Below are 20,503 nucleotides of genomic sequence, written 5' to 3' on the forward strand. Positions count from 1 at the left end.
ACACAAGTAATGGTCACAATTACTCCCAACAGCCTTCTAAAGTAAGTGCTAACAATGAGAAGACTATTATAATCCTTGTACACCAATTATTAAATTTATCTTCACCAGAACAATCAGTTGACTCTTTACAAGCCTTTAGTTTCCAGCTTGAGTCACTGATAAATTCCTTCAGTAAAGAGGTGGATCACCCAACTGCTGAGTGGATGACAAAAATTGTCATCCAAAGAAAATTGTCTGGTGACACACTTAATAAATTATATGTATACCAGAATGGTAATACCCTGTCAATGCAGGATATATTTACAGGTCTGCGCAATATGAGCAATCATACAGCAGACCAGACAATTAATGCTAAATCTGAATGCACCAAAACTGTACCTACATCAGTTTCCTTACCAGAAACTCCTAAAGTGACACTGTCACTAGGTAACAAAGGTGCTAATAATCAATGTAACAACAATCAGTCAAACACTGATTCATCAGTGAGGCCTAAAAGCCCCACAGGTGCTCCTAAGAGACCTAATAGTCCAAAGAGCACTCCCAAGAGCCTGTTAATGGTTCCCCAGAGTACACCAAGTACTCACAAGAGAATAAATAACAAGCAAATGCAAGCAGCAAAACCATCACAACCTACAGTTACTGTTTTACCTAAACCGGTAACTCCTAAACGAGCTGTAGGATGGGGAATGTGCTTGTTTTGCAATCAAAAACATTCTCTGTACAAATGTACCAATTACCCTAATAGAGACACAAGAGTCAGACGACTCAAACAGTTACACAAATGTACTAGGTGTCTCAAATCACATAATGTTAATAGCTGTGACACCCCACTGAACACCTGCAATAGGTGTAGAAGGGGCAAGCATCATGCTGCACTGTGCAAATTAGTTAGGACAAATTATGTCAATCCTAGAATAAGAGGTAGAGAATCTACACCAGTACAGTGCTGCAAGGTGCGAGATGTGTACAGCGTAACTTCACAAGCATCTCAAGTGGATGCTGCCTTGCCTACTGCCCAACTTCAAGTGAAGAACAGAGGAGCCAAGATCACCACACGTGGACTATTTGACCAAGGTTCCCAGAGAACTTTCATTACTCAAAGGGCAGCAGAGGCACTTAATTTACAACCAATCAGACAGGTAAAATTAAACTTGTCAGGGTTCATGATAAATCGAGGAACCCATGAATACTCAGTAGTTCAACCGCTTGTACGACTAGGTAGTTATGCCAAGGCTGTCCAAGCCATTGTTGTAGATCAAATACCTTTAGACTTAAATATTAAGGGTCTGGGGTACACAGCCCACTTCCTGCTGGAACGTGAAATTAATTTGGCTGACAACAAGTTAACGTCTGACCGCCTTAACAATGTAGATGTACTAGTAGGAGCAGACTACTATTACCAGTTCATAACTGGACATGTTAAACGATTGGGAATGAATATGCTCCAATCTGCAGGTGGCTACTTACTTACTGGTAAAGTTCTGAATGTGAACAAGCCTAAGCCTGCCAACAATAATAAATTAGTCAGCAGCAAATCAATTCTCCAGCAGCAAGCTAAAAGGAGAAACACAGCTGAGTAATAAACTCAGAATGAATGTAGTGCAATTAGTGCTCGCCGAGATGTTTCATAGCTCTCAGTGAAAACCAATGGTCTGTACTCAAACAAGTACAAGTCACAGCGACCAAGCCATTGAATTCACTGCAGAGCTAGAATTATTCTCGACAAGTAATAATTGACCACACTCAGTCTTCCTAGGTAAATTGTAATGTTGGGCTAGAGAATCTAGTACTCCCTAGGTAATTAATAATGTTAGGCTAGAGAATCTAGCACTCAATGCCACTGGCATTTCCTGAATTTAGTAATACTATGAAGTCATCAAGCAACTTCTGTAATTATAAATTCACTAGGACTACTGGTCCACTATACTTGCGCTTAAAGGTTTACCAAGAAAACCTTCTTAATACCATGTTTTCTGCACTAAGAGTTAGTGATAAATACTTGCATCAATTTGTTTGAGTTGTTTTTCTTTCGTTTCTGCTTAATTAGTGTAGGAGCGCAGCACGAACAAACTTGCAAACTTACCAATACGTAAGTGAATTTACAGAGAACTAATAACCCATGAAACGTTTAGGTTGGGAAAATGTTACAAATGATCTTGAATAGGATTAATCGTAGCAGTAATTTAATTTCCAGCAATCTTAGGTTTCTCTTTGTTTAATGCATTATCGTTAAACATCAGCATTGTTAATTAACATGCTTCATGAGCTTAATATAGCTCACCTTAGAATTAACGTAATAATTGAGTGCTTCTTGTTCCCCATGCGCATACAAGCTCAATATTGCTCGCCATGACAATCGAACGCTTTAATGTTCCCCATGCCACGAGCACTGCTCGCCATGATAATTGAATTAAATGTTAACGAGCTCATTGCAGCTCACCCTGTCAACACTGTTGACGAGTTCAATATAACTCACCCTATTAACCTTCTTAACGAGCTCACTGCAGCTCACCCTGTCAACACTGTTGACGAGTTTACTATAACTCACCTTATTAACATACTTAATGAGCTCAATATAGCTCCCAATGTTAATTCGAGTACATTTTTGCTCACAATTAGTTTCGTCCCTTACTTAGGTAGGTTAGAAATTTAAACCATTTATTTAGGTAGGTTTAGGGACTTTAGTTAGTGTCAACTGAGTACTAGCCTAATCTGTACTCACCATTAATTACAGTTGACTATACTTCCAGAGACTGATTTAATAAACTCAATTTCATGTAAAGGTGATTTCGTATTAACAAGTTTACAGTGTCAAGCCTATGAGTTGCCATTTAATTAGCTCATAAGTCAGAATGACTAGGCTACTAATCTCACTGTCGACTCGGAATCTTCCTTGATTTTAATGAACAAATCTTTTCAGCTCTCTAATTTTCCACTATCTTAGCTAGTTAGCAAATTAGTTGTACCATCAGTCAGAATGACTACTGCACGGCAGTACACATTAAATTCAATTTCCTCATTTGATTTTGGGGTGATCCTGATGCTGCGTGATGTTATTGTCTAGTAACTCAATAGTTACAAGTCACAGCGACCCTAGACAGTGACCTTACTGTAGTGTCATAATCTCCTTGATCTTAAATGACTAATAATACTTTACTGTATAATTATACAATAGTGTTATCAGTTCTTAGGAACTTATTCTGAGTTTACCTACGATTCAGCAGCTACGTAATACACCATTACATGTCACTGCGACCCTAGTTGTTGAGTTTATTGTGAGCTTTAGAGGGTTCCTGATTACCGATAACTTAATCATTTAATGTTTCAATATTTAATACATGTTTCCACTAAGGGAAACTACAAGCCTATTATAGTTCTTAACTAAGAGCAAATAACTTTACACCCAATTTAAGCAACCATGATGATACTGTGGTGTGGTGGCAAGTAACAAACCATTACAAGTCACTATGACCCAAGACATTCTCATCACAGTAGATTCTCTGTTGTTTGAATTGTGTGATTTAAATTCTTAATTATTGTATAGGCTATAAGTAATTCATAATAACATGTTCCATTTAACCTTACAAATACGGGACATTCGTTACGTGTGTACTAACATACTAATATACTAATATTAATGCCAACTTCGGGATAGGTGTCAGTACTCCACATTACACTATGACCCTAGAATCCTCCCCCCGGAGTTATGTTGGAAATTTCCAACACTAAATACAACACTGTTGTATTCTTATTAATTCTTACTAATTCTACTAATCATTGTAGTGATTAAAATTAACCAAGCATAGAGTTCACATGTACTAATGATTACATCTGTACAATAAGGCTAGAATTCTTACGTCACCCGACGCCAGTATTGCGTCAGATTCCATTGTAATAAACACATTTATATCCAGTGTGCCTGAGAATTGAATTTGATTCTCTATAAACAACGGTGTTCTGTGTGATAATTATTTACAGATAAACTGATCCCCAACTAAAGCCAAATAGAGCGTTTATAGTTATAACTGTTATCTGGTAATAAATTTAACGTCACGCGTGAATGCCCTGGAGAGACTTTAATTCATCTCCATTGCTCGTTTCCCATCGTAAAACGGGCAAATAATAATATTTAACTCCTCTGAATAATAAACCCGTCCTTATCCGAGCATTTCAATCACAACTGCGAGAAATGATAATATCCGTAATAAATAATTTGTGTAGCAAACGCGGGACGCGGAGCGGGGAGAGGAGACGCCATTACCCCAGCCACCAGGGTAGACGCCATCAAGAGCTCCAGAAGAAAGTCGCCACTGTGAGGTGTGAAGAACCTTTGCAGACATTAACTTTGCTGGTGTCAGTGTCACTTTACATAACAAGTTGAATTGTCAAGAGATTTAATTTGACATTCGGCCAGAACCTGTTAAATTTGGTTCTATGTAATACCACGTGACCGGCCAGTGAAGCGCGTCAGTATCTAGGATAGGCTGGACACCACGTGTTCTTTATTAAGAAGCCGGAGCCTAGGACGCGAACTTCGGCAAGCCTTAACTTACACAGTGCCCATATTAGCTAAGTACCTTTATCCTTATTTGATGCATCATCTAGGGGGTGGGTTTATAGCTGGGTAGCTTGTCGTGACGCCGTGCAACAATAACAAATTACAGGTCATTATTTACTCTTATTATTAATCTCAATTTCTTGAACATAGATATCTAACAGCTTAATCTGTTGCAACTGAATACCATTTGATTTACAGCGTGTGTGAAGAATTCTCCGAGTTGTCATTTCCCATGTTAATCAACTCCCAGTGTTCCATGACGAGTCCAGGAGAATCAGAGGATGAGTCGTAACTAACTTCTCGGAAATCGTCTTCAAGCTAAGACTCCTTTCGTATTCCTTTGATTTCTATAATCTGTATTCCTTTACATGCAGAACTCTGTTTCATTGGATTGACATGTGTTTATTATAATTATTAATTTTTATGTTCTTGATCTATGTTCTCATTGATGATAAAGATAATGACTCTATAAATATTCATAGGATTAGATTATTATACATTGGACTGGTGAACGAACCACACTAGTTCCTGGACGTATTGAGTTCCAGTAATAACCCCCCAATGTAGGTGTTTGAGGCTTTGATTTAGTTAATTATACAGCCATTTAATTATATAATTGATCATATTCTCTAGCATTTTATCCATAGTTACTGGTTCATCTAGGAATGTTCTAATGATCATGTTTTCTTAGTTTCCCTCTTTACTATAAAAGCGGGTGGTCCTTCGTAATTGATTTTCATTACATTAATATTTAAATAAATAGAGTCAAGCCCCAAATGTCCCACATAACTAAGAAGCTTCAAGAATTCCTGAGTGTGGTTAATTTTTACCATAAGTTTATCCCTCATTGTTCTGACATCCTGAAACTTTTATATGACCTCCTGTGTGGGTGTAAGCAGGCGTCCAAAGTACCCCTGCCATGGTCACCAGATGCAGAGGTGGCGTTCACTAACTTTAAACAGGAGCTAGCTCAACTCACTCTCCTCGCCCATCCAGTATTCGATGCACCATCTTGCCTCTCAGCGGATGCCTCCAACGCTGCTATAGAAGCAGTACTCCATCTATTTATCGACGACTCCTGGCGACCCATTGCTTTCTTTTCAGCAAGCTTAATGCTGGCAAAGACAAAATACAGCACATTTGACAGGAAACTCCTTGCTATATATGCAGCCATTCAACACTTTAGGCATTTTCACAAGGGACGTGACTGCCACGTCTTCACCGACCACAAACCACTGGTTGATGCCCTGGCAGCAAAAAGAGATTCCCACTCGCTGTGAGTCACTCAACACTTCAGCTATATATCCCAGTTCACAACTGACATCAGGTACGTGAAATGGACTGAGAATGTCGTCGCCGATGACCTCTTTCGACCTGGCTTGTTTGCACTTTTTCCTGCGACAATCCACAACGACTACGCAGAAATTGCTAGAGCCCAGCGACAGGACCTGGAACTCCTACAATTGAGCACCACTTCCTCAGCACTTCGGCTCCTCGACAAACCTGTCCCTAACTCCGAGGATACTATCACACGTGACACGTCTCATTGGCATCCTACGGCCATATATTCCAAAGACCCATCGGCTGAGGATCTTCACAGCTCTCCATTCCTTGGCTCACCAGGGCATCCGAGCTACACTACAACTCCTGACCAAATGGATGGTATGTTCAGGAATTAACACGGATGTTCGAAGTTGGGCTTGCAACTGTCTCCAATGTAGCCATCAAATATACATCGACACACACAGACCCCGCTTCAGAGCTTTCTGTTACCATCGTCCAGATTTGAGGCGGTGCATGTGGATATTGTCGGTCTATTTCCTCTGTCCGGTGGGTGCTCATACCTACTCACGTGTGTTGACCCTTTTCCGCGGCTAGAGGCAGCTCCTATGGTGGAGATGACAGCTGATCTGATCATTCCAACACCATACAATGATCTGATGGACTCGTCAGCTTTCATTGAGTAGCTTCGGAGGGCGATGTCACAGATCCACCATACGACGCCCCGTCACCCATCTACATACCCTGGGACGTTCTCTCTGCTAGCCATGTGTTTTTGAGGGTTGACGTGGTGCGTCGGCCTATTCAGAAGCCATACGAGGGACCTTTTCGGGTGCTGTCGAGAACTCCAAAAACCATTACTATCGACTGTCGGGGTGCTGACGTGGTGGTTTTGATGGATCGTGTGAAAGCAGCACAGCTCCCACACCAACAAACTAAATCCCCACCATCAGCAGACCCTCTTCCTGAAGATGTACCTACGGATTTCTTTTATCTACCGTTAACATCTCCAGATCCGAGCCTTCTAGCGACGGCATGGACGACAGTGGCGGCGACGTCAACATGGAGGGTCACACTACTCGTACTGGACGCACCATGCACCGCCTGCCCGTTTCCTGGACTCTCTGGTACCTCGTCGCCTGTGGAGAGAGAGGGGGGGGGGGAGTACTGTAGTGACTTCAGTACTCCCTACAACAAGGCCGAGTTCAGAGAAAACGGCAGAGGAGCAGAGGTTAGGCAACCGACCAGCGGTAGAACAACAAGTGGACGAACACGAGATCTGGGGCCAGATTCACGAAGCAGTTACGCAAGTACTTACGAATGTGCACATCTTTCCTCAATCTTTGACGGCTTTAGTTATATTAATTATACAGTTTACAAGCATAAAAACTTCCCAATCAACTGTTCTTATTCTTATAAACAGCCTCCTGGTGCTTCGGAGCTCATTACCTGTTTGATAATTGTAATCAAAGACGCCAAACATTGAGAAAAAATGTACAGGGTCGTAAGTGCTTGCGTAACTGCTTCGTGAATCTGGCTCCAGACACTTTCTGACACCCTCTTTGAACTTTTAGAGTTATAGAATATATGTGTGTGGATCAGAGACTTGTGTTTACTTTACCCTTGTCTGGTGGATATTAGGGCACTAAAACACTATGTTAAAAACACCTCGAACGCTGTTTATGTAGGACAGGCGTAAATCTGTGCAGTTATGTTTGTAGGTTAGATTAGCATTTTATAAGCACTACAATCACCTTCTGTGGTTGATTGTTCAATAAATCACTGAAGTATATGCTAACAGATTTCTAACCCAGTCCATGGAGGACAGAAGAAAATTTATATATGCTGGTTAGCATTGTAAATGTGTGACCACATTTGTGGTAGAAAAAAATAATAAAAAATAATGCTCCTTCAAACATGTACAAAACAATTATCACAACATGAATAGTCAATCAAAATAAATGAAAAAATTACAAATTCGCTCCTGCAGAACGATTATCGCTAAGGAAAAGTGGAGAGAGGCTCAAAGTTACAAGATCATACTGTCGCAGATCAGCAGCTGTCTGCCTCTTGTGTCCTAGGCTTCCACTAAGGCCTATCTGGGATTTCACACAATTCTCCTATGCACTTCACCATGCCACTTATATCGTGTCGTTGTACAGTTGACTAGAGAGCGTTTGAGAACATCCAGCCCATAGTGCATGGGGGAATTGTGTGAAACCCCGGTTAGGCTTCAGTGGAAGCCTCGGGATTCTCGTGGGGGCAGTAGCAGTCCAGGTTGCAATTCTTAAACCATGTCGTGATACAGTCATTATTGTTGTTACTAGGCGTCACTATAGGGATTAACAGGAGTCGTTATTGTTGTTACCAGACACCAGTATGGTGATTAACAGGAGTCACTATTGTTGTTACCAGACACCAGTATGGTGATTAACAGGAGTCACTATTGTTGTTACCAGACACCAGTATGGTGATTAACAGGAGTCACTATTGTTGTTACCAGACACCAGTATGGTGATTAACAGGAGTCATTGTTGTTGCTACCAGGCATCAGTATAATGTTTCAGGAGTCGTTATTATAGTTACCAGGAGCATGGTGAGGTGATAATATTCAAGTAATCTATGAGTAGCTGAATGCAATAATCTAGGCAGAAACAGGTTTAAAACCTTTTTTATTTAGTATAAATAATCACTGCATTTCATAATAAAAACAAATATTTAATACAAGACACTAATAAAAATATTCACTATAAAATAACTATCTACAGGCTCACCATAGCCCGTGTTGCTTGGAGCTTTTGGTTCCAGGTAGCGAATCTTTAACAACATTCACTATGATTTTCAATTAGAGTGAGACCAAGTTGGAAAAACTATACTAAGAACTTGGAATAATATCGGAAAGATACACAGATGAGCATCATAAATATTATAGGATGAGATTGGTTTAATTAAATTAAACAATTGGTTTAACACTTTAAAGCGCGAGGGCCCCGTGAAAAAAAACTAGCGCATTGTGCGCCCGGCGTTTTGGGCTCTTGATCGTAAACACCAAAAAGTGTGTAATCTTTTCGCTCTCCTGATACCAATTCTCGAGCTACGTATTTCATTTTGGTATCAATGTGTTGGCAATAAAATTCTCTACAAGATCATATGTATAACATGTCACTAAAGCATTAGCTATCCCACCACGAAATAAATAAAACGTAGATCACACGCTGTGACGCCCAAACAGCAACAAAATGTTCATACTCTTTTGTTTGTTGTCAGCTCCAAATTAGTCCTACAGCGTTATATTTTATATCACTGAACTCGCAATAAAATTCCCTGCACAGACATATGCATATAAATGTAGAATCATGATCGCTGCCAACACAAGAGTGTGTGAATTGGGCGATTACCCTCGTTGTGTCACCAACTCAATAGTCTCTCCTCTAAGTTACAATACAATGCCGTTTTCTCAAATAGGCCATGTGCCTATTAGAAAAAACGGACATTTAATGGCAAACATTTTCATACTAACCCCAAGTCGATCAAATAAGAATTGGATTTTATATGTTTTTTTTTAAATCGGCCAGCTATTTACGGCGCGGTTGCGGAACCCGTTAGCCGAGTGGGCCGTATATTTACGGTCCGGTTGCGTTTAATTTGAATTGGTTTGTGGCTTTGAAATTAAATAGACTCCTGCTCATATCCGTGAATAGACATGTTAAATAGACTCAGTATATCCCTGAGTCTGTAGGTTTAATATAGATTCACTGTTCACCTAATCTATTGACTCATTGAGAAAGCTTTCCGTCAGGTACGAGACGCTGGAGTACCAGCACCGCATGCGGCCTTGTATCTCCCGCCTGCTGGTGCCCTCTATCTACCCGAGCCTCAAGGACCACTGCTCGGTTCACCAGTATCCTCACGTCAAGGGCATCACCACTGATATTTTCTTTATTGCTCATTCTCATCATGAGAAAAAAGTAAGTAACGATATTATCTAATAAAACTCAAATATTAATTCCGAAATTCGCCTGAAAAAGAATTTTGAATTGGTTTGTGGCGCTTTGAAATTAAATGTAATAATGTAGTAGGCTATTTTATCTGAGTGTAATAGGCTAGTTTATCTTAAAATTATATAATGATTTAATGAATCATATTGCAAATATTCATATGTATTTAGAGTCAAAAGACCAGTTTAATTTCTGGTCTTTTGACTTTCTGGTCTTTCAAAAGACCAGTTTTATATATATATATATATATATATATATATATATATATACCGGTTTTATAAGACCAGTTTTATGTATGTATATATATATATATATATATATATATATATATATATATATATATATATATATATATATATATATATATATATATATATATATATATATATATATATATATATATATATTGTTACGGTGCCCTCTCCTATTTCTTTCGTTTGCCGGCTTAAAGAGTCATATCAGCTCTCCCTACTGATTCTCTGAGGTTCAGGGAGTCTAATGATATATGTGGCGACCAGACCGGCTGCCAGTAAAAGGAAAGAAGTTACATTATAAGTTGTAAATAAAGGAAAATTGGCGCCCTGTTATAAAATGAAACAGTATCCCCTACGGCAGATGTGACCTTTTGGAAGGGACATTAGTCGATCGCGGATTGGTCGACGTAGGTCGCGGGCGACAAATCAGGGCCCGCCATGACGTCACCGAGTGCCCCGGGCGGCGCCAACGTCAGAGTTGTACTGACCGTGGAAGCGACAGGACGCGCCTCGGTCTGCTCTCAGGGATTGGAGGCTCTGCAAGCCTTGTTCAGTGGATTTGAGCTGGCTGTCGCAGCCATCATAGTTATTGGAGACCCTGCGCTTCTGGGAAGCCAAAGAGGAACCAAGTTCAGTGAGCAGAGAAGTGCCAAACTTGGAAAATAGTCGGCGACGACGCTGGGCGGCGCCGCTGGCTGGACGTTGAGGTCTGGAAGGTGGGCGAGCAAGCCTAGCTGTGACTGGGGTCACATCCACTGAGAATCTTGGAAGGACGACACCGTGCCTAGGACAAGGAGCGACGCCCTGTGGGAGAGGCGAGTGTGGGGAAAAATAGTGATTAGCTCAGCGCCCATCGATGAACCAGGATTGGGGCAGCTGAATCTCAGGGATTGGAACGGCGACGACGCGAAGGCTTCACGACACCTGAGGGCCTGTGGAACGTCCTGGATCGTCGAGGATCGACCCAAGGAAGCGTGGGAACCTCACACCATCGAGGGACAGGCGTCGTGAGCCAGGAGTGTAAGGTAGATCATTTTTCCCTCCCATTACCCCTTGTATGAGTAGGCTAGTTAGGCCACAATATTTACTCGTGTATGTGGCAGCAAGACTTTATTACTTTAATAGTAGAGTAGGCTGCAAGGCAGCTTGTGTCCAGGACTGTCAGAGAGGACAGTGTGTATGGATGGCAGGACAGTGAAGAAGAGGTGCCGACGTGGTGAAGAGGCCCTCCTGTGAGAGTGTGAGACTCCGGTCTTCCTGCCCATTTGAAGGAGTGTTGGAGGTCGTGGAAGAAGAGGCTGACGATCTCCAGACTCATTATCCATATTCCATATTCATGTATTACTTGTGAGTGTGTGTGTGTGTTCATGTAATTTGCGTCAGTAAATCCACACATTTTATTACTGTGTTTGAGTGCGCCTCCATTTATGATATTTCTCTATGAGCATACATTTCTGGCTACCAACAATATATAATACACCCACTGAACTGCATTGCTGGGGTGCAGATATAATAACCCAGCTGGCGACCTTGCTAAGAGGAAGATAGAGAAGACAGGCGGGAAAGGAGTTCCTGCAACCTTTTTTTGTCTGGCAGGCAAGGCTCAGGGAGGTTATGGTTATAAGGTAAGCCTGAGTCTTCCTTCACTCCCCCACGGGTCTAGGCCGGAACTGTTAACAGCAGTTTCCCCGTGTTTGACTGAAGGGCTTCCAGGGTGAATCAGTGGCACCCCCTTTGTGGTGGAAGCAAAGACCTGCGGAGGTGGGCATTGTTGGTCCTCTCTTGTGTGACCAAGGAGACTCCGGTGAATCCAGGGAGTCGGAGGGGCTGAGTATTTGGGCCTTTGAGCCCCTAGTGGCCGAGTGTTAGCAGAGCCCCGGACCGCCCACCCCCACGTGACAATATATATATATATATATATATATATATATATATATATATATATATATATATATATATATATATATATATATATATGACCGAAAAAGTAAGATTAATAATTCTAACACGAATTTTCTCAATCTTTCGTACATTTCTTTTCACTGTTGGAGGTAATTCAAAAATCAATTCTCCAAAATTCATTTTTATTTCTAGTCTGACGAGACACGAGCGTGTTTCGTAAAACTTATTACATTTTCAAAGACTTTAGTTTACAAATACACAACTGAATAGAACTTACGCATCTCCGATTTTGTTTATATCTACATTTGAGTGAGGTGGATGGGGTGAGGTGGCATTAATAGGGTATTAATTTCATCAACACAAGACAGAACAAGAGGTGGCATTAATAGGGTATTAATTTCATCAACACAAGACAGAACACGAAACAATGGGTATTGAAATGGAAGTGATTGTAGAAAGCCTATTGGTCCATATTTCTTGATGCTTCTATATTGGAGCGGAGTCTTGAGGTGGGTAGAATATAGTTGTGTATTAATTGGATGTTGATTGCTGGTGTTGACTTCTTAATGTGCAGTGCCTCGCAAACGTCAAGCCGCCTGCTATCGCTGTATCTATCGATTATTTCTGTGTTGTTTACTAGGATTTCTCTGGCGATGGTTTGGTTGTGGGAAGAGATTATACGTTCCTTAATGGAGCCCTGTTGTTTATGCATCGTTAAACGCCTAGAAAGAGATGTTGTTGTCTTGCCAATATACTGGGTTTTTTGGAGCTTACAGTCCCCAAGTGGGCATTTGAAGGCATAGACGACGTTGGTCTCTTTTAAAGCGTTCTGCTTTGTGTCTGGAGAGTTTCTCATGAGTAGGCTGGCCGTTTTTCTGGTTTTATAGTAAATCGTCAGTTGTATCCTCTGATTTTTGTCTGTAGGGATAACGTTTCTATTAACAATATCTTTCAGGACCCTTTCCTCTGTTTTATGAGCTGTGGAAAAGAAGTTCCTGTAAAATAGTCTAATAGGGGGTATAGGTGTTGTGTTAGTTGTCTCTTCAGAGGTTGCATGGTGTTTCACTTTCCTTCTTATGATGTCTTCGACGAAACCATTGGAGAAGCCATTGTTGACTAGGACCTGCCTTACCCTACAGAGTTCTTCGTCGACTTGCTTCCATTCTGAGCTGTGGTTCAGAGCACGGTCGACATATGCGTTAACAACACTCCTCTTGTACCTGTCTGGGCAGTCGCTGTTGGCATTTAGGCACATTCCTATGTTCGTTTCCTTAGTGTAGACTGCAGTGTGGAAACCTCCGCTCTTTTCCATGACTGTTACATCTAGAAAGGGCAGCTTCCCATCCTTTTCCATCTCGTAAGTGAAACGCAGCACGGAACTCTGCTCAAATGCCTCCTTCAGCTCCTGCAGATGTCTGACATCAGGTACCTGTGTAAAAATGTCGTCAACATACCTGCAGTATATGGCCGGTTTCAAGTTCATGTCGAATAAGACTTTTTGCTCGATGGTACCCATGTAGAAGTTTGCAAACAGGACACCTAGGGGAGAACCCATGGCGACCCCATCTAAATGCTTATACATGTGCCCATCCGGGCTCAAGAAGGGTGCCTCTTTAGTACAAGCTTGGAGTAGTTTCCTTAGAATATTCTCGGGTATGTCGAGAGGAGTACAGGCTGGATCACGATACACTCTGTCGGCTATCATCCCGATTGTCTCGTCCACAGGTACGTTGGTAAACAGCGATTCTACATCCAACGAGGCTCTTATCCCTGTGGCCCGTGTGCCCCGCTGTAAGTCAACAAATTCCTTTGGAGACTTCAGGCTGAAGGCGCAAGGAACATAAGGAGTCAGCAGGCCGTTGAGTCGCTTCGCCAGTCTGTACGTGGGTGTGGGTATCTGGCTAATGATTGGCCGAAGTGGGTTTCCAGGCTTGTGTGTCTTGACATTTCCATACGCATATCCAGGATTATATTCCCCAATGATCTTTGGCAGGTGGAGTCCGGATTTCTTGGCGTTCACAGTTTCGATCAGTTTGTTGACCTTTGCTTTCAATTCGGCTGTAGTGTCCTTCGTTACCCTTTGGAACTTAGTTTGGTTAGAGAGTATGAGGTTCATTTTCGCCAGATATTCGTCTTTTTTAAGAATGACATATATTGGCGACTTGTCACCTCTCCTGACAACTATCTCCTTGTTCTCACGAAGGCTTTTAGCTGCCACTTTGAGCTCGGGGGACAGTATGGTGCTTCTGTAATTGCCTCGATTCTTTCCTCCTTCTGCAATAAGTTCTGCTTGTAAGGTATCTTTGGTAGTGACCTTCTTTTGTGTCTCGAGGTCGAATATGTCGTCCAACAGAATTTCCAACTCTACTTTCCGGGCCATCTCACTCGGTCTGGACATAACGTGACAGTTTATGCCCAGATTTAGGAGAGTGACTTGGTCCTCAGTGAGGTTAATTCCTGCAAGGTTCAGGAAGGTCGTGGAATTGGTCAATTCCTCTTGGTCGTGGAATTGCCATAGGTTCTCCATATAATGTTGTAAGTTTCTTGATAATCCTTGTTTCAGTGCTGAGGTGATGTCGGTCTGTGAGGATGTCGAGGTGTTGTTCAATGCGGGAACGGATACTTTCGTCGATGTTGCTATTTCTCCACTCGTTTGTAGCATGAAGTAGTTGCGTTTTGTTGTCTTTGATTTCATTCTCTGCCTTGTATATCTGATCACGAATCAGATCCTGGTGATATTTTATCGTGAAGGCTTGATTCCTTGCTGCTGGGTCGTGCGCTTTAATATTATTATATTTTGGTAGCAGTCTTTCCTGTAGACATATATTATTAAATATGACCGAAAAAGTAAGATTAATAATTCTAACACGAATTTTCTCAATCTTTCGTACATTTCTTTTCACTGTTGGAGGTAATTCAAAAATCAATTCTCCAAAATTCATTTTTATTTCTAGTCTGACGCGACACGAGCGCGTTTTGTAAAACTTATTACATTTTCAAAGACTTTAGTTTACAAGTACACAACTGAATAGAACTTACGCATCTCCGATTTTGTTTATATCTACATTTGAGTGAGGTGGATGGGGTGAGGTGGCATTAATAGGGTATTAATTTCATCAACACAAGACAGAACAAGAAACAATGGGTATTGAAATGGAAGTGATTGTAGAAAGCCTATTGGTCCATATTTCTTGATGCTTCTATATTGGAGCGGAGTCTTGAGGTGGGTAGAATATAGTTGTGCATTAATTGGCTGTTGATTGCTGGTGTTGACTTCTTGATGTGTAGTGCCGCGCAGACGTCAAGCCGCCTGCTATCGCTTTATCCATCGATGATTTCTGTGTTGTTTACTAGGATTTCTCTGGCGATGGTTTGGTTGTGGGAAGAGATTATATGTTCCTTAATGGAGCCCTGTTGCTTATGCATCGTTAAACGCCTAGAAAGAGATGTTGTTGTCTTGCCTATATACTTGGTTTTTTGGAGCTTACAGTCCCCAAGAGGGCATTTGAAGGCATAGACGACGTTGGTCTCTTTTAAAGCGTTCTGCTCTGTGTCTGGAGAGTTTCTCATGAGTAGGCTGGCCGTTTTTCTGGTTTTATAGTAAATCGTCAGTTGTATCCTCTGATTTTTGTCTGTAGGGATAACGTTACTATTAACAATATCTTTCAGGACCCTTTCCTCCGTTTTATGAGCTGTGGAAAAGAAGTTCCTGTAAAATAGTCTAATAGGGGGTATAGGTGTTGTGTTAGTTGTCTCTTCAGACGTTGCATGGCGTTTCACTTTCCTTCTTATGATGTCTTCGACGAAACCATTGGAGAAGCCGTTATTGACTAGGACCTGCCTTACCCTACAGAGTTCTTCGTCGACTTGCTTCCATTCTGAGCTGTGGCTGAGAGCACGGTCGACATAAGCGTTGACAACACTCCTCTTGTACCTGTCTGGGCAGTCGCTGTTGGCATTTAGGCACATTCCTATGTTCGTTTCCTTAGTGTAGACTGCAGTGTGGAAACCTCCGCTCTTTTCCATGACTGTTACATCTAGAAAGGGCAGCGCTCAAGTGTCGCGTCAGACTAGAAATAAAAATGAATTTTGGAGAATTGATTTTTGAATTACCACCAACAGTGAAAAGAAACGTACGAAAGATCGAGAAAATTCGTGTTAGAATTATTAATCTTACTTTTTCGGTCATATTTAATAATATATGTCTACAGGAAAGACTGCTACCAAAATATACTAATATATATATATATATATATATATATATATATATATATATATATATATATTATATATATATATATATATATATACATTATATATATATTTATATATATATATATATATATATATATATATATATTTATATATATACATTATATATATATATACATTATATATATATATATATATATATATATATATATATACATTATATATATATATATATATATATATATATATATATATATATATATATATATATATATATATACATTATATATATATATATATATATATATATATATATATATATATATATATATATATATATATATATATATATATATATATATATATATATATATATATATATATATATGTGTGTGTGTGTGTATATCACGAAAATAAACACATGATTAAGAATGTGACAATGTCAGACCACGGAGGAAAATGAAACAGGAATTTCCTTAAGTACTTTCGTATATTAAATACATCTTCAGAAGGACCTTCTGAAGATGTATTTAATATACGAAAGTACTTAAGGAAATTCCTGTTTCATTTTCCTCCGTGGTCTGACATTGTCATATATATATATATATATATATATATATATATATATATATATATATATATATATATATATATATATATATATATATATATATATATCAACAAATTTGTCCCATTGCCTAAGAGACACTTGGTGTCTCGGGTAAAAGTGCCGCTAGTTTTTGAAAGAGTTGGGTTCTAAGCTAATTGAAACAACGAGAGACTCTAGAGCCGCCAGTTTCCTCTTTCAGCACCTTAGTGTGGTGATCCAGAGAGGAAACGCACACTGCATATATGGTTCCTGCCAGCCATATGAGGAGCTGGAGGAACTCTATAACCTGTAACAAGTAGCCTTGTACCCTGCATGTAATCAATGTTGTAACCCTTTTTGTGTAACGAAGTTTTAATTCAAATAATATGACAAAATATGTCAAATATAGGGGGAGGGGGGAGGGGGGGTGGTAGGAGATGACAATGTGTAAGTGAATGTGGATGGCTCACAAGGCTCCCGCTTTGAGTGACACCGGGTGACTAAGTGACTCAGTATCCCTGACTAAGTGGCCTTATACTCAGTATTCCTGACTAAGTGGCCTAATACTCAGTATTCCTGATTACAGTCAGTGTTCCTGATGAAGGTCCACTAGTCAGTGTTCCTGATGAAGGTCCACTAGTCAGTGTTCCTGATGAAGGTCCCCCTAGTCAGTGTTCCTGATGAAGGTCCCCTAGTCAGTGATCCTGATGAAGGTCCCCTAGTCAGTGTTCCTGATGAAGGTCCCCTAGTCAGTGTTCCTGGTGAAGGTGCCCCTAGTCAGTGATCCTGATGAAGGTCCCCTAGTCAGTGTTCCTGATGAAGGTCCCCTAGTCAGTGTTCCTGATGAAGGTCCCCCTAGTCAGTGATCCTGATGAAAGTCCCCTAGTCAGTGTTTCTGATGAAGGTCCCCTAGTCAGTGTTCCTGATGAAGGTCCCCCTAGTCAGTGTTCCTGATGAAGGTCCCCTAGTCAGTGTTCCTGGTGAAGGTCCACTAGTCAGTGTTCCTGATGAAGGTCCCCTAGTCAGTGTTCCTGGTGAAGGTCCCCTAGTCAGTGTTCCTGATGAAGGTCCACTAGTCAGTGTTCCTGATGAAGGTCCCCCTAGTCAGTGTTCCTGATGAAGGTCCCCTAGTCAGTGATCCTGATGAAGGTCCCCTAGTCAGTGTTCCTGATGAAGGTCCCCTAGTCAGTGTTCCTGATGAAGGTCCCCCTAGTCAGTGTTCCTGATGAAGATCCCCTAGTCAGTGTTCCTGATGAAGGTCCCCTAGTCAGTGTTCCTGATGAAGGTCCACTAGTCAGTGTCCCTGATGAAGGTCCACTAGTCAGTGTTCCTGATGAAGGTCCCCCTAGTCAGTGTTCCTGATGAAGGTCCCCCTAGTCAGTGTTCCTGATGAAGGTCCCCCTAGTCAGTGTTCCTGATGAAGGTCCACTAGTCAGTGTTCCTGATGAAGGTCCCCTAGTCAGTGTTCCTGATGAAGGTCCACTAGTCAGTGTTCCTGATGAAGGTCCCCTAGTCAGTGTTCCTGATGAAGGTCCACTAGTCAGTGTTCCTGATGAAGGTCCCCTAGTCAGTGTTCCTGGTGAAGGTCCACTAGTCAGTGTTCCTGGTGAAGGTCCCCTAGTCAGTGTTCCTGGTGAAGGTCCACTAGTCAGTGTTCCTGATGAAGGTCCCCTAGTCAGTGTTCCTGGTGAAGGTCCACTAGTCAGTGTTCCTGGTGAAGGTCCACTAGTCAGTGTTTCTGGTGAAGGTCCCCCTAGTCAGTGTTCCTGATCCCTAGTCAGTGTTCCTGGTGACGGCCAATATGTCCGTGTGTCAGGCCGCGATCTCGTAGTCCAACACTGTAACAAAGTAACATATGTATATCATGCCTTGTGTTGTGGTCTGTTTGTCATATACCGTCTTGAGAGTATTGTGTCCAACTCGTCAAGTAACACCTCACAGTACAACAAATATCACCAGTTGTTTCCATTTAATGAAGCTAAAGCCTTGGTCCTTGACTAACAAATCTTTGAGAGTAGTACTACGATACATGAAGCAATACGCGAGTCATTATGTACTGTTGCAGGGTGCAGGTGACGAGAGCAACAGTCACGAGAATGTCCACGAGGCTGAGCTGATGCTGGCGTTGTGCCGCCACCTCATGCTTCAGGGCTACAGCCCCTCAGACGTCACCATTCTCACTCCCTACACTGGACAGTTCTTTCTTCTCAGGAAGGTAATTTCTTTTACATTTATTCTCATGTGTAAGACAATGAAGAGCGACGGTCTCGTCTCCATAGTGTCCACATGGTTGGGCACTAGCGTTCCTGGGGAAGGAAAGAATGGTGCCCAACCACTTGAACTAGACGGTAGAGCGACGGTCTCGCTTCATGCAGGTCGGCGTTCAATCCCCGACCGTCTAAGTGGCTCTGGCACCACTCCTTCCCCCCCCCCTTCCCATCTCAAATTCTTATCCTGACCCCTTTCCCAGTGTTATATACTCTAATACCGGCGCCTGACAGTTGGGTGGACAGCGCTTCGAATTCGTAGTCCTGAGATTCCGGGTTCGATCTCCGGTGGAGGCGGAGACAAATGGGCAAAATGTTTCTTTCACCCTGATACCCCTGCTATCTAGCAGTAAATAGGTACCTGGGAGTTAGACAGCTGCTACGGGCTGCTTCCTGGGGGTGGAGGCCTGGTAGAAGACCGGGCCGCGGAGACACTAAGCCCCGAAATCATCTCAAGATAATAGCTTGGCGCTTTCCCCCCCTGCTAGTTTCTTTCCCTTCTAGTGTTGTAAGGTAAAAATGTATTTCATTTTACTATAAATTTTAGGTTTTAAAGTTTGACTATAGTGGGTTTCGTGTCCTTCGTCTATATGTGTCACAACAGAAAGAATAATGATATTGGAGAGATATAAGAATTTTGCACCAAGATTGTAACCTTTTTAAAATAGTCTGGATGTCTATCACAACTTATATCTGTGTACCTTGTCATAAAAGTATTAGTGTGTACGTCTGGTATTATACTGCACGTGTACAGGAAGTAATGTGTATTTTTATCAACCAGAATGTTTGGTAATATGTTGATTGTTATATATATATATATATATATATATATATATGTCGTACCTAGTAGCAGAACGCACTTCTCAGCCTACTATGCAATGCCCGATTTGCCTAATAAGCCAAGTTTTCATGAATTAATGTTTTATCGACTACCTAACTTTTTCGGCTACCTAACCTAACCTAACCTATAAAGATAGGTTAGGTTAGGTTAGGTAGGGTTGGTTAGGTTCGGTCATATATCTACGTTAATTTTAACTCCAATAAAAAAAAATTGACCTCATACATAATGAAATGGGTAGCTTTATCATTTCATAAGAAAAAAATTAGAGAAAATATATTAATTCAGGAAAACTTGGCTTATTAGGCAAATCGGGCCTTGCATAGTAGGCTGAGAAGTGCGTTCTGGCTACTAGGTACGACATATATATATATATATATATATATATATATATATATATATATATATATATATATATATATATATATATATATATATATATATATATATATATATATATAATCACTAAGAACTCTATATGACCCTGCCAAGATTCGAACCCATGCCGTCCAGGATCACACCTAAACATACACAGTACCGTGACCACCACACCAAGGATCTAAGACAATCATTGGTGCATTAGTCACAGTATTAAACGGAAGAA

At 41.0% G+C, this 20,503-nt stretch overlaps 1 protein-coding gene across 1 annotated transcript in view; it reads left to right on the plus strand.

Moving 5' to 3' along the window:
- The window catches only part of LOC123772030 (NFX1-type zinc finger-containing protein 1), a 225,040-nt gene that overhangs the window by 86,723 nt on the left and 117,814 nt on the right, over positions 1 to 20,503 (plus strand). The window contains exons 5-6 of the mRNA XM_069337878.1: positions 9,639 to 9,807; positions 18,860 to 19,009. Coding sequence (XP_069193979.1) covers positions 9,639 to 9,807; positions 18,860 to 19,009 — 319 coding nt within the window. The remainder of the gene's footprint in view (positions 1 to 9,638; positions 9,808 to 18,859; positions 19,010 to 20,503) is intronic.

Source organism: Procambarus clarkii, chromosome 38 (genome assembly GCF_040958095.1).
Source record: "Procambarus clarkii isolate CNS0578487 chromosome 38, FALCON_Pclarkii_2.0, whole genome shotgun sequence".
Lineage (NCBI taxonomy): Eukaryota > Metazoa > Arthropoda > Malacostraca > Decapoda > Cambaridae > Procambarus > Procambarus clarkii.